The following is a 12,968-nucleotide window of genomic DNA, read 5'->3' as shown; positions in this document are numbered from 1 at the left end:
GAGCCCTTAAAATGAGGCGATGCCTACCTGCACCCCCCAGTCACAGGCTGCATATGATGAATAGTTCATGATTTTCCCTTTCCAGGTTCTTTCATTTGATTAGTTATCAGAGGAGGCTGAAAACTAATCAGTATCACAAGAAATAAAGCAAAAATTAGAGAAAAATCAGGAAAAAAATAGACACAATGATAGTAGAAATATGTTTGTTTGCTATTCTATAAATCATCTTGCGACCCCACCTCGCATATAGGAGATAGATAGGAGAAACAAACTTGGCATTACGGATGTTAAGCTTGATGTGTTTCACACAGCAAGTGCAGAGGAACAGTTTTTCATTCGGGGGGAATAGGTTTCAAAGTCACTGTGTCCTATTTTATTGTCAGTCCTCCCAACATGGAGCATTTCCTGTAGTTATCACTGGTAACCAATCACTAAACATTCCATCATGCAGCATTATTAATGCAAACAGTCAAGCGTTGTCAGCAGGATTTGAACCTGCGCGGGGAAACCCCAATGGATTTCTAGCCCATCGCCTTAACCACTCGGCCATGACAACTCACACTGCAGTCAACTTCAACACATAGCTGAGTGTTATCATGATGAACCACTTCTTTCTGGAGTCTGGATCTTCAGTGGAGAATGTGGTTCACACTCAAAGAAGAAATACATTTTCCTTTTATGTTCTTATTATATATATATTTTTTACATTTTTATAAATGCAGAAGGGAAATCATGCACAGACGTTTCGACTAGTGCCTTCTTCAGTGTGCAGGCTCAATCTTAGTAACCGCACCATCTTTTATACAGATAGGCCCAGCTGCATTCAGGTAGACCTGCTGGCCAATCTGTGAGAGGTGATCACTTGAGTAGATAGGTTGTCATAGACACAGCAGAGGATATCAGGCAGGGCCGTTCATAAATCTGTGAGATCACTCATAGACACAAATACATTCAGGTTATGTGTATATATATATATATTTACATCATATAGATGATAAGACATGTTGGTACATTGGAATCCACAAGCAGCCATTATAGAAAACATCAGGCAGGGCCGTCATGACCCTATAGGGCTGTCTACAGTCCAAATACAATGGCAAAGTACATGCACAATGGTCTATAGCAGTAACTGATTTGAGGAGGGATGCGAGGGGATGTCATCCCCCTTGAAATAAAAATTGTCAAAAACCATCCCCTTTGTAACACTGCCATCCCCCTTTCATCCCTCTTTATGGCACAAAGATATCATTTAATCAAGAAATGCGTAAGCCACTTATTATTGATATTTAATCATTTTTAAGAAGATGTTGCCAGGCAACAAAATAAATGGGAAGTCAAGATTAACCTAGTTTGAATTTTGTTGTTCAAGTGGCAGGTAGTCACCGTCAAAGGGAGGAAGCCCTTTGTGTGTCGTTCTCACGTAACCCCAAATAAAATTTGACTAAGGATCACAGGATTTAGAGCACAAAGGTGTTTACAGTGCTACTATTGCTGTATTTTGTGCAGTGGCTCCTACTTTGATTACTGCAATGCAGGGGCCAACTCCAATTCTGAGAACAGTGCCTTGGTTCAGGGCATTGGTAGGAGTATCTGATACCTAACATCCCTAACTTGCATGTCTTTTGAATATAGCATTACCTTTGTGCTGTTACAATATAAACAAAAGGGTAAACAGCTGGTCCCCTTCTCTCTATGCTGTCGCCACTATCAAATTGTTTGTCTCCATAAGGACCCCACCATCCCCCTTGAAATTTGTGTACAAATCGACTACTGGTCTATAGGAATGAAGTAAGGTCTAAGTCCTCACTGAGGCCCCTGGTGACACAGAACAAAGTCTATATATCCAGAAGGCCTCCCTCTGGAGTAGTTTCTTATCAAAGTCACCTCCTCTGCAGGCTGGCATTACTTTCTCTATCGCCATACATTGAAGCTCTTTAACAGAATGATTCTTTTCTATGAAGTGTCTTGCAACAGGTGAGGTAATGTCACCTCGTTTTCTAGAGGATTTATGTTCGTATTTTTAGAGGGCCTTACTAGCATGTCAGCCAGATTCCTTGCTCTTTTATAGGTGAATAGAGGAGGATTCTGAAAGACTGAATTCAGAGAGGTATCAGAAGTGTCTTGTTTACGATAGATCTGATATTTCTAGAGCAGTCATCGTAGGTCATGACATAGTTGACAGAATGGCTTTTTCTGCTTTCTCTGAGTTTTATTTAGCAGATCATTTCTATGAAGACCTTTGACTTTTTGTTTGGCATCATTGAACCATCCTTCAGAGTGTGGAAGCGTTCAGTCAGAGACTCTGATTGATGTATTCTTCTGTGCCACATACGATGAAGTCTATGCAGTTGTCTAACAGGTAGCCCCTTCTTTAATGGCAGTGGGTGGTAGCTGTTAGCTGACAGAACAGTGTTTTTGGCAGCAGGTTTTCTATATACAGTGGTACTGAGCATTGAATTGCCTTTCTTTGAGACTAGGACATCCAAGAAATTAATAGCTTCTGGGCTCTTCTCAACTGTAAAAGATATAGATGGTCATTTAGAGTTGATATAATTTATAAATTCCCACAGTTTAGTCTCTGAATCATTCCATATCATAAAACAATCATCAATATATCTTGTCCAGTATTTCATAGAACTTCTATATGGGTTAGTTTCATAAATATAATCTAGTTCAAATTTTCCCATGAATAGATTAGCATAGCTGGGGGCTAATGGAGTCCCCATAGCCGTACTGTGTATTTGAGAGTAGTAATCTTTATCAAAGAGAAAAAATTAACTAAAATCCTGGTCTGAAAGCCATTTGCTTTGTAAACCCACATTGAGAATCTGATTGATTTCGATTTTGTAATTGGATGTGGGGTCAAAAGTTAATTTCGTATAACACATTTCATCCCCCAACATGACTGATATTTACAATATATTTGCTGGTGTTCAGGACCACAGTACCACCACTTTTGTCAGCTCGTTGATTGGTGACAGAGTGATGATTCATCAAATCTTCTAAAGCACTCTTTTGGCTTCTAGACATGTTGTGTTATGAGTATGGATCTCTTGTTGCTCTATATTTCATTGGCTTCACACTGGCAAACACAAGGTAGTTTAGCCTGTGTAGTAGAATTAGGCACAGAAAGCCCTCAAATCACAATTTGCAATTTTACACAGTGATCTGAAGCTCTGTAACTTTACACAGCCCAGTGTTGTCAGCTGGATTTAAACCTACGAGGGAACACAACAGATTTTTAGTCCGTCATGCGAACCTCTCTGACCCCCGACACACAGGAAAAAATGAGCCTTAGAGCTCATTTGTACATCAACATTCAAATTTTTCTCATTATCAATAAAATAAGATATAACTTCATTCTCTCCCTACCTGCTCTGGTGTGGAGGCTCAGAGTTCAGTAGAATAGTCTTAGTGCTCTCCCAGTTCTCCCAGTCTGACTGCTGCCTTTCTGTTCTTCACACTGACAGAGAGCTGATGGTTCACTCTAGACCGGTCTGCACTGGAACATAAAGAAAACACAGGGAGGATGATAGAGGAAGAGACATCTTTTCAAAACCCAAAGATCCTCACACGTCCAAACAAAATAAACACTTCTGAGGACTTTAGTTTTGTTTTTGTTTTTTTTGTCTTTGCTTGAAAAAGAAAATGCTAAATTTGGGGTTAGGGCTCTGTGTTTATCTTTGTTTGCTTTGTTCAAGGTCACATGCAGAGTAGAATTTATCATAGTAGAAAATGATCAATGATGTAACAGGCCTCTATAGAGAATGGAAAACATAGAGAAGAGAAATATCTGCCTTAAAATTAGACTATGTAGAAATCCCTTGTTGTGTATAAATGATTTATAAGGTCAGTTTACTTTCTCTTGTGTACAAACTCCTCTAATGTACTGTACAGTGTTGTATCAGCAAATCACCAGGTTGCATGTCAACATGGTCACTGTACTTGTTTGGTCTCCTACAGGACTTGTCTTCTTCAACACAAAACCTCTTGGAGATGCCAGGGATTGAACCCAGGGCCTCATACATGCAAAGCATGCGCTCTACCACTGAGCTACATCCCCCTGCTTCTCTCAAGAAGGACTGAATAAACAAGTAAGCAATCTCCTCAGCCTTGCCTATGGAAAACCTTGGGTTACTACTATCAAAAAGGCCTCTTTGTTAGCCTATAGTAGCCTAGCAGGTTGGCCATGCAGTAGTCAACAGCGGGGCGGGCTGCGGGCGGGTTCGGGTCACTCCACAGCTGACCAGCGCATCACTAGTGGACATGATGAGGACTTTCAAGCGCCTCAGCATCTAATTTTTCTGATTGGTCATGTGATGACAAGATGCAGCAAGGTTACACAAATGAAACAATACCTTTATTGAAAGTATTAGATTTAAAAAAACAAATCTATTGCACTCTGTATCACAAAGTGAAACCAAATAACTTAACATCATACTGTAACCTGCTGTTACAGTATGGACAGACTGTACAGACAGACACCATACCTGACCTGCAAGGATATTTTGATAATATATGATGAAATATTAGATAGGAATATGATTTTTTGTTAAATCTTATTATTTTATTTGGAAAATTTTATATTCATGTAAATGGTCTAAAAAAATCCCCAGATGTGTTGCATTTAAAGTAGAATTAGAGTATTACTTTAAGTTACTGCAAAATATAAAAAATGAAAAAGCCTGCATGTGCTGGATCTTTTCCAGTTATTTTCTCCATGGGTACAATGAGCACACTCTGCAAAAATACCAACAAACATGCAGCTAAAAACCAGGAAATGGGCACGAAATACAAATGGACTAACACTGAAGTTGAGGAACTTTACAAATTCCTTGGTCTCCTCTTATACACAGCGTTGGTATCGCTGCCAAGTCTCCAAGACTACTGGAAACACAACCACATCTTGTCTGTGCCGTTTCCAGCCACTGTCATGACAAGAGACAGATTCAGAGCTTTATTATGGAACATCCACCTCAGTGATCCAGAGGAGGATGTCAAAAATGACAAGAAGAAGGGAACACCGCACCATGATAAGCTGTTCAGAATCAGGCCTCTTATTGATGACATTGGCAATGCCTGCAAGGCTCATTACCACCCAAGGAGGGAATTGGCTGTTGATGAGAGAATGGTGGCAACTAAGGTGAAAACTGGCATGACCCAATATATGAAGGACAAACCAACCAAGTGGGGGATCAAGCTTTTTGTGTAGGCTGAATCAAGCAATGGCTACACCATCAATTGCCCCACTTCCATCATTGCCTACAATAAGAACATGGGTGGGGTTGACCTATCAGACCAACTCATCCAGTATTACTCCACCCACCTCAGAACTGCTCGCTGGTTTCGTACCCTGTTCCTGCACTTTGTGGACATTGCAACAACAAATGCCTACATCCTGCACTGTGAGATCAGCAACACAAAACAGGTACAGCACATGACACACAAGAACTTCTTGGTTGAACTGATGCCCCAGCTGTGTGGAGCGGACAAGACAGGAGTTCCCATCAACAGGAGCACTGACCATGTTCCTCTTGCAATTGCCAAGGCTACAGATGCCAGAGAGAAAGCCACACAAGGATCTGCCAACGCTGCCACCAAGTGGACAAAAAAAAGAACCTCACACCCTGGAAATGCAAGGCCTGTGATATAGCCCTCTGTGTCATTGTGGACAGAAACTGTTTTGAAGAGTGACACAGATAAAAAAAAAAATGCATATGGCCACACCTGCTTTCTGTTGTGTATAGTTTCATTTTATCTCAATTTTGCCTTTATATGTTCACATTTGCAACCTGTGTTTACATTTGCAACCTTTAAAATGCTTCATTGAGCATGTTTGTGTCCGATCCGATTTTGTGTTTTTGGGTCCAATATGTTGATACAGTATGTCAAAGTGAAAAATAACTGGCAGGTGTGGATGTGTGGAAAAAAAAGATACCAAACATTGGCATGGTAAACATTTTTAATGTGGCATATAAAGTCAAAATCAGAAGTATTCAAAAATGGCCAAAATAGCCCAAGACTCAGGCAGTGACAAGGTGGGAATAGCATAGAGTTAACAAAAATACACCTTGGAAGGTACTGTATGCCAGTTAACCTGAATAAATACATACATAGGCTACATAAGTGGATACAGTGGCACTATCACCTAAAACATGTCTGTGCCCTAAATCTCTCACTGTGCAATCCTTACTAGGGTGGCTGTGTTACATTGCTTACAGTTTGACATTTTTTCTGTGTTTATTCTCACACTTTTGCACATTCTGTAAATAGAGCAGGACAAATATACTTTTGGGGTTCACACACATTTGGGGATTAGGGAGGCGAGAGTCAAGGACGAGGGAGTTTGAGGCCTTAAAGTTATGGCTGCTGCCAAGAGTGGGAATGGGACTACAGAGCGAGAATGACAGACAGTATTTATATCAAGAGAAACACACAAGTCCAACTCCAGGAATTGAATTGGAATTTACCATGCATTCTCAATTCAATTCATGAAAGGCCCCAACCCTGTTTAATACCATATTTCTGAAGGAGAGTGCTTAGACTTGAATTGTTGGCTGGTGGAATAAAGACTGTGTTGACTGAGACTTACAGGAAATTGTGCAGAGTGATGAACAGTTCAACCACAGAATGAGTTTCCATTTTCACACTGTTTCATTTGATTATCAGAAGAAGCCTATAGAGGCTTAAAACTACTCATAAAAAAAGCTAAAATTAGAGAAAAATCAGGAAAAAATAGACATGATAATACATTTGTAAAGTAGAAAAATGTTTTTTCCTATCCCATAAATTACCTTGCATCCTGTACAAAAGACTGAAGGCAGAATGAATGTCTGGGAAATACAAGAGGCCTGTTATTCCAGTTTTGCTTGATGGTGAAGTTGAGGCTGTCGGTAATAAAGAAAAGGTTAATAGGCTGTGTGTGTGTGTGAAAGCATTTCAGACTGTGCATAGCTCAGGGGATTGTAGGTGGTGATTGGATCAGGAGAAAGAATGATGTTGGGAAAAGGGGTAGGAAATTAAAAAGGAGTAGTAGTAATCCATTAAACATAGATTGTTTTTCTTTGAAAGGGATGCAAGATGCAATTTGAGATGAAGCAAACTACAACCCCTGGGTTGTATAGTGAGGCAAGATTGTGATCCGATTGTGATTGAGGTCGTCCTGGCGCCAGGGTAGCGAGATAGTGATCAATGACGGTAGCCATAGAGCCAGGGCAGCAAGATAGTGATCCGTCACCCCTAGACGTCATCCAGCCGGGATCAGTAGCGATTAGATCTCGCGCATATCCTGCACTAAAATGAGATGAGAAAGGAGGGAGGCTTGACTTTTCGATTCAAGGGTCAGTTAAAAAGAGCAATATCTATGTCGGAAGAAAGGAGATACATAGTTAAATTGTTATTATTCTATTATTAAGTTCCTTCATTTTCTTTTAAAACTGAAAGAAGTAGTGCGCAGTTTTTGCATGCCACTGACTGGATATAAAGCGAGGCTGTACAGCACCAGGGGTAGAACTGGGTTTCGCATTGGCCAGTGGAGGGCAGTAATACGCCTTGAAACGTCTAAACTGCGACAAATGCTGCAAGAAGAAGAATTAGAAGCAAAAGAAGAAGTAGTCAACAGTACAAACCGGTGCAAGCGAGTGTGACGTCACTTCAACAAAATGCGGATACCCTCTGTTCAGACTGATATAAATCACACTCCTCATACCCTCTAGACATGACCCTTGAGAGGCTGCCGTGTCTTGTTTTTATGTGAATACACACTCCAAATCAGCGTGTATGTGTTTAATGAGGTTTGCCGTTGCCGTTGTTAATTTTGCTCGTTTGTGAAGACTGCAAGCTGAAATGTTAAGTGTGGAGTCGCTGCAAGTAGCCGAGGAGGAGGTGGTTGAATCAAGCTCCAATAAACTCGGTGATATTTACACTTTTGTGGCGAAAGGATGCTTTCCTCAGACAGTGAATCCTATACGAAAGAAGAACCTCAAAAGATACGCCCAGAAATTCATCATTGAAGGTAAGGGCCTATTTAAACCTTTAATTATCAAGGAAAGTCGACAGCATGTATTGCACTCTTCAAGCTCTTGTAACGTTCCGCTCTGTCTTGAATAGAAAGCACATGACTCAAAACTCCGTTCAAAAATCTGCCAATATAACGTTGCCTTGCTTATCGGCAAGTGCACACACCTCGTAGAACATAACGTAAGCTCTTTAACGATACATTAGGAACCACTGAGAAATTCGGCACAAGAGTGGTTCAACAAGCAGGACTTTATTTCAATAAAATGTAAACTCTTACAAGCTTGCTATCTCCCTGCCTCCACAGTGTATTTTTGAGGGAAGAAGACTGGAACAGGCGAAGCCTTCTAAAAGTTGAAATTTTACTGTAATAAGTGCTGCTTGGTAAATTAAATGTATGCCGAATTGAAGAGAAGGTGTGTACCTTTGCAAATAAGCAAGGCAACATTAAATTAATAGGTTTTTGAATGGAGTTTGGCGTAACCTTCTCTCCCCTAGGGAAACCAGAATGTGTTGGGGGTGCTAGCTCTTCACAACAGTCTACTGTCCCCCACGGAGCAGCACTACTGGAGCAGTTGGGGGCTAAGTTTTTGAGGGAGGGGGGAGTATTAGTCATTCACTTCCCCCCCCACCCACAGTTTCGGGGGGATACAACCCGGCGACCACCACCCATCTGTAAGAAGTTAGCTGAGAAACTCTTGCTGTCAAGTGTCTCACAGCATGTCCCTTGCTTTATTCTTTCTGTGTCCAAGAGGGCAGGCTGTACTATGTGGGACCTAAGAAAGAAGAGAAGAGAGAGGTGGTGATTGAGGCTGAGAGGAAGAGGCAGATTTTCCTCGACTGCCACTTCAATGACATCGGTCATCACCTGGGCCAGAAGAAGACCGTCCACAGGATCCAGAGCAAGTACTACTGGCTGGGTATCGTCAAGGACGTGGTGGATTGGGTAAGTAGATCTTTTCACATTGAGTGTTTGGTTAACCACAGGGAGATATTGATGTTTATTTTGTGTAAAGAGTAAGCAGCTGACTCCTCAAAGTTTTTTTTCCTTTATCAAGACAATAGAATGGGGGGTCTGATAATAGAATGGAGTACACTGATGATTTCTAACCTTTGCATGAACTGTTTTTGCTCTCTGTTTCAGATAAAAGTATGTGAGACCTGTCAACACACAGAGAGGAACAAAAACCTGGCAAGGACTGTTCGGCCTATCAAAGTGGACGCACCTTGGGATATTGTAGGGATTGACATAATAGGTTTGTACCTCAGTGACGTTTAAAAAGATGACATTTGTGTGCGCTGTACGTTTTTGCCCCAGTTTGAGACCTGTTGTTTGTTTTTGTCTTCTCTCCAGGGCCCTTCCCAGAAACCCAGCAAGGCAACACTAATGTTACAGTCCTCATCGATTACTTTAGTAAGTGGGTGGAGGCCTTCCCAGTTCAAAAGACAGACGCTCTCTCTGTGGCAAGATGCATTTCCAAATGCATATACAGGTAGAAACACCCCACAACAGCATGCTTAGTCACACCAAGGTTGATACTAGGGTTTGACCGATATGATTTTCGGGTTGAAGCTGCCAATATTTTGTATTCAGTATCTTCAAATCTGACCATTTCCATGCCTCAGAAAAATCCACAAAATGACAACTATTCAGTATTTCCCCCAGAATTTTATTCTTGTCAGGGTGGAAACAGATGAAACAGCTTTTAGACCATGCAACACTAAAACTCTCCATTGAAACCCTGACTAATGAAATTGTTTCAGGTGGGTTAGCAGCTGAGGCAGGTTTCACTGCAGTTTTGGTTTTACAGACTGCTGAGTAAAATCCTCCCACATCACACTGGAATGATTTCTCTGGTCAATCATCTGATATAAAAAAAATATCATATATAACATATTGATTACCTGTGGTCAGGGAGAAACCTCCATCATCAATGGACGACACTGACTGGCCAATGTCGGATTTTTAATAAAAGGCCAGTATCGGCCCGATATGTATCGGTCTAACCCCCGTTGATGCCCACAAAATTAGCAGATGTCTTATTAATTGAATTCAATTGAAATATTAATTGAACTCAATCTGTTCTCTGTTCAATCAGGTATGGAGCGCCTAAAACAATAGTTTGCACACAGAATGTTGACTTCTGCGATGAGGTGAGATGTCGATCACATGGCTTATATATATATAAAAAAAAAACAGGATCAGAGGATGGATTGTAGCTCTGTCGTGGGTCGATGTTTTCGTGAGCATTTTCCTGGATGTGTTCCAGGTGACAAAGCTGCTGTGTGAGAGGTGGAGCATCGTGCAGAAGGTCTCTCCTCTGGACCAGCCTCAGCTCAACCCGCTGCACGACTGCACCAGCGCTATACTGAAGGAAGCCGTAGCGCAGATGGTGACGGAGAAACAGGCCGAGTGGGACGACTTCCTGGACCCCGTGTTGTTTCTGTTCAGAACCTCCACCAACCCTACAACCAAGTTCACTCCTTACTCCCTCATGTTCAACAGGAAAGCTAATTTACCCAATGAGGTAACTTCTGCAATTTGAAGGAAGGAATGTGCCATTTCTAACGGTGCGATTTGGTTTTCGGTTACTGATTTTCATTTTCTTTCATCTAGACTAAACTCAGCCTGCTCAATTATGACGACGAAGAGCAGGATCTGTATTCCACAAAGGAAAAGGCCACTACATATATGACCATAATGCAGGAGCAACAGACCTCTGTCAAGCAGCTGGTAATACCGATTTTCTTTGTCTCCTACAATGAAAACGGATGGTGGTGATAGGGGTTGTTAGTTTCTTCATCCGTCTCATGCGATAACTCAGACACCACTGATTTCTAACTGAAACTTGCAGGAATGATGCATCTCACCACTACATTTTTTGCATCTTCAAAATTACACCGATTGGCCCAAGGGGGGCGCTACAATTACAGGTCAAATTTTACAAGTTGGGATGCCATTAAGTGTGGTGCACATATCCAGCTATCCTCACTCTTTTCTTGAAAAAGGCCTTTTCATTCATTTACTGACCGGCTGACTGGATCAAGCAGGCAATGCAAAAGGCCTAACAAAAATGTATTTGCATTGTTGCATAACAGACTTGAAACTTTGACCTTTTTCACATTTTTATAGCTTGTTACTGATTGGCCCAGAGGGTGTCTGCATCATTCATGGAGGGTGATATTTTAACTGTTGCCTTGTTGTTTTTTTTATGTCCTGCCACTATGGTACATGGTATGCGGGACGTGATGTCGTCATGGTGGCAACTGTGTGTCTGCCTGTGTGTGTAGACACAGTCTTGTAAACGCAATAACTCAAGAACAATACATGATGTACACCACACGTACATACTGCCTATAGAGTAGATGATCTGATTAGGGCCACTTTGCTGCATAATTCAATCATTAACTAATGATTAAAAAATGTTTTTTTTGAAACTAGTATAACTTTAAGATACAGATTTTATATTAACTCCCTTATGTGAAGAAAAGTATGTTTACATAAAAAGTTGCTAAGGAATGCATTAAGTAGCTTAATTATTGTCCTCATTATCATATAAATGGTTATGTTTAAAATATTGTGATTATGGTAGGACATTAGGCAGCTCAAATGTTTGTTTTTTTTACATTGGATTTCATTTTGTTTCTTTTCACAATTTTGTTTGTATCCCATTTGAATGTGTGCGTCCCATTTCCAGGTGATAGCCAACATGAACGCGGCCTACAAACAGGAGAAGAAGAACGCCAAGCGCAGGTCCCACAACATGGCCTCCATCACCTTCCCAGATTCCATGTTCGGCTCGGGAGAGTCGCCTTCCCCGAAAAAACTGAAAGAGAGCTTGTATTTGTCTTTCCCGGTCGAGACGGTGCTGGCCACCGAGCAAAGAGGCTCAGAAGACGTAAAGACTGAATTAGAATACCCCTTGGCGGTGTCTGATGTCCACTGAGGACTTCATCTGCGAACGGGACAGTTTGAAAATAATTCAGCGGCCACATCGGTGGAGCGCTACCACGTGTTGTCATAAGCTGCCTGAAATCTTGGATGAAAGATGGAAGTCCAAGTATGGGCGACACAAGTGTGATGATGAGTGGCAGCCATCACTCAGTTTGGTCGTGCGGAAGCTTCCTCTGTAACGGCCTGCTGTGTTGTTTGTAGACGGATGTACATTAGGCATAGAAACTGAGTCTTCTGGCCAAAGACACGGGAGTACTGAACCACATCTACTGTTGTGCTTTTTTGTGTTTGCCTACTTCTAAAGAAAAAATGTTGTTTCCCATAACACTTAAGTTAAGTTATTTGGTTTCACTTTGTGATACAGAGTGCAATAGATTTTTTTTTTTATCTAATACTTTTCAATAAAGGTATTGTTTCATTTGTGTGACCTTGCTGCATCTTCTCATCACATGACCAATTAGAAAAATGAGATGCTGAGGCACTTGAAAGTCCTCATTTGATCAAAATCAATTTCGTATACGCTTAATATGCAAACATAATGTCATGTTTGTCATTTGGCGATGCGCAGACCAGGAGACTTCTTCTTTCATCCTGTGAAGGCATGCCTGGACAATACACTCACACTGTGTCCAGCCGCTCACTGCTGCCACCAAGTCATGGATACAACTTTTGACTCTCATGCTTTGCTGCTGAGAACCAGAATGTTTAGGTCCAGGTTGTAGCTTCTGGCAGACAGGTGTCTTGAGTGAATATGTAGAAAGTTACATACAACTGGTGACTTGTAAAAGCAGACATTCAAGGTAGCTTCTCCAACAATGCTTATTAATAGTAATGTTATTGCACAACTCCAAATTACAGTAATGCTTTATCCTCAACACTGGCAATACCAATCTTTCACCTTCTGTGTCAGTTCACAGCACAATGCAGAGAATCAGCAGTTTAAAGCAATCAGTGGGCTTCACTGTTCACCTCACCAAGGCTCACACTCACACACACA

The 12,968-nt window shown here is 41.2% G+C and overlaps 1 protein-coding gene and 2 non-coding genes across 3 annotated transcripts; 1 reads left to right on the top strand and 2 right to left on the bottom strand.

Moving 5' to 3' along the window:
- Window positions 1-474: 474 nt before the first annotated feature.
- Window positions 475-556, bottom strand: trnas-aga (transfer RNA serine (anticodon AGA)). The gene has a single exon. It is a non-coding gene; the product is annotated as a tRNA-Ser (tRNA).
- A 3,435-nt stretch (window positions 557-3,991) lies between these two features.
- Window positions 3,992-4,063, bottom strand: trnaa-ugc (transfer RNA alanine (anticodon UGC)). The gene has a single exon. It is a non-coding gene; the product is annotated as a tRNA-Ala (tRNA).
- Window positions 4,064-7,693: 3,630 nt separating this feature from the next.
- On the top strand, window positions 7,694-12,373 carry LOC139657913 (gypsy retrotransposon integrase-like protein 1). Its single transcript, XM_071535902.1, has 8 exons — window positions 7,694-8,014; window positions 8,769-8,962; window positions 9,161-9,272; window positions 9,371-9,509; window positions 10,116-10,170; window positions 10,287-10,544; window positions 10,634-10,750; window positions 11,715-12,373. The coding sequence occupies exons 1-8, from the start codon at window positions 7,846-7,848 to the stop codon at window positions 11,961-11,963; spliced, it is 1,293 nt and encodes a 430-aa protein (XP_071392003.1). The 5' UTR covers window positions 7,694-7,845; the 3' UTR covers window positions 11,964-12,373.
- The last annotated feature ends 595 nt before the right edge of the window (window positions 12,374-12,968 follow it).

Source organism: Centroberyx affinis, unplaced genomic scaffold (assembly GCF_046629955.1).
Source record: "Centroberyx affinis isolate AG114_WGS23_722 - 3 ecotype Tasmania unplaced genomic scaffold, CSIRO-AGI_Caff_v1 ptg000182l_1, whole genome shotgun sequence".
Lineage (NCBI taxonomy): Eukaryota > Metazoa > Chordata > Actinopteri > Beryciformes > Berycidae > Centroberyx > Centroberyx affinis.
This window is presented reverse-complemented; position numbering and strand designations above follow the sequence as displayed.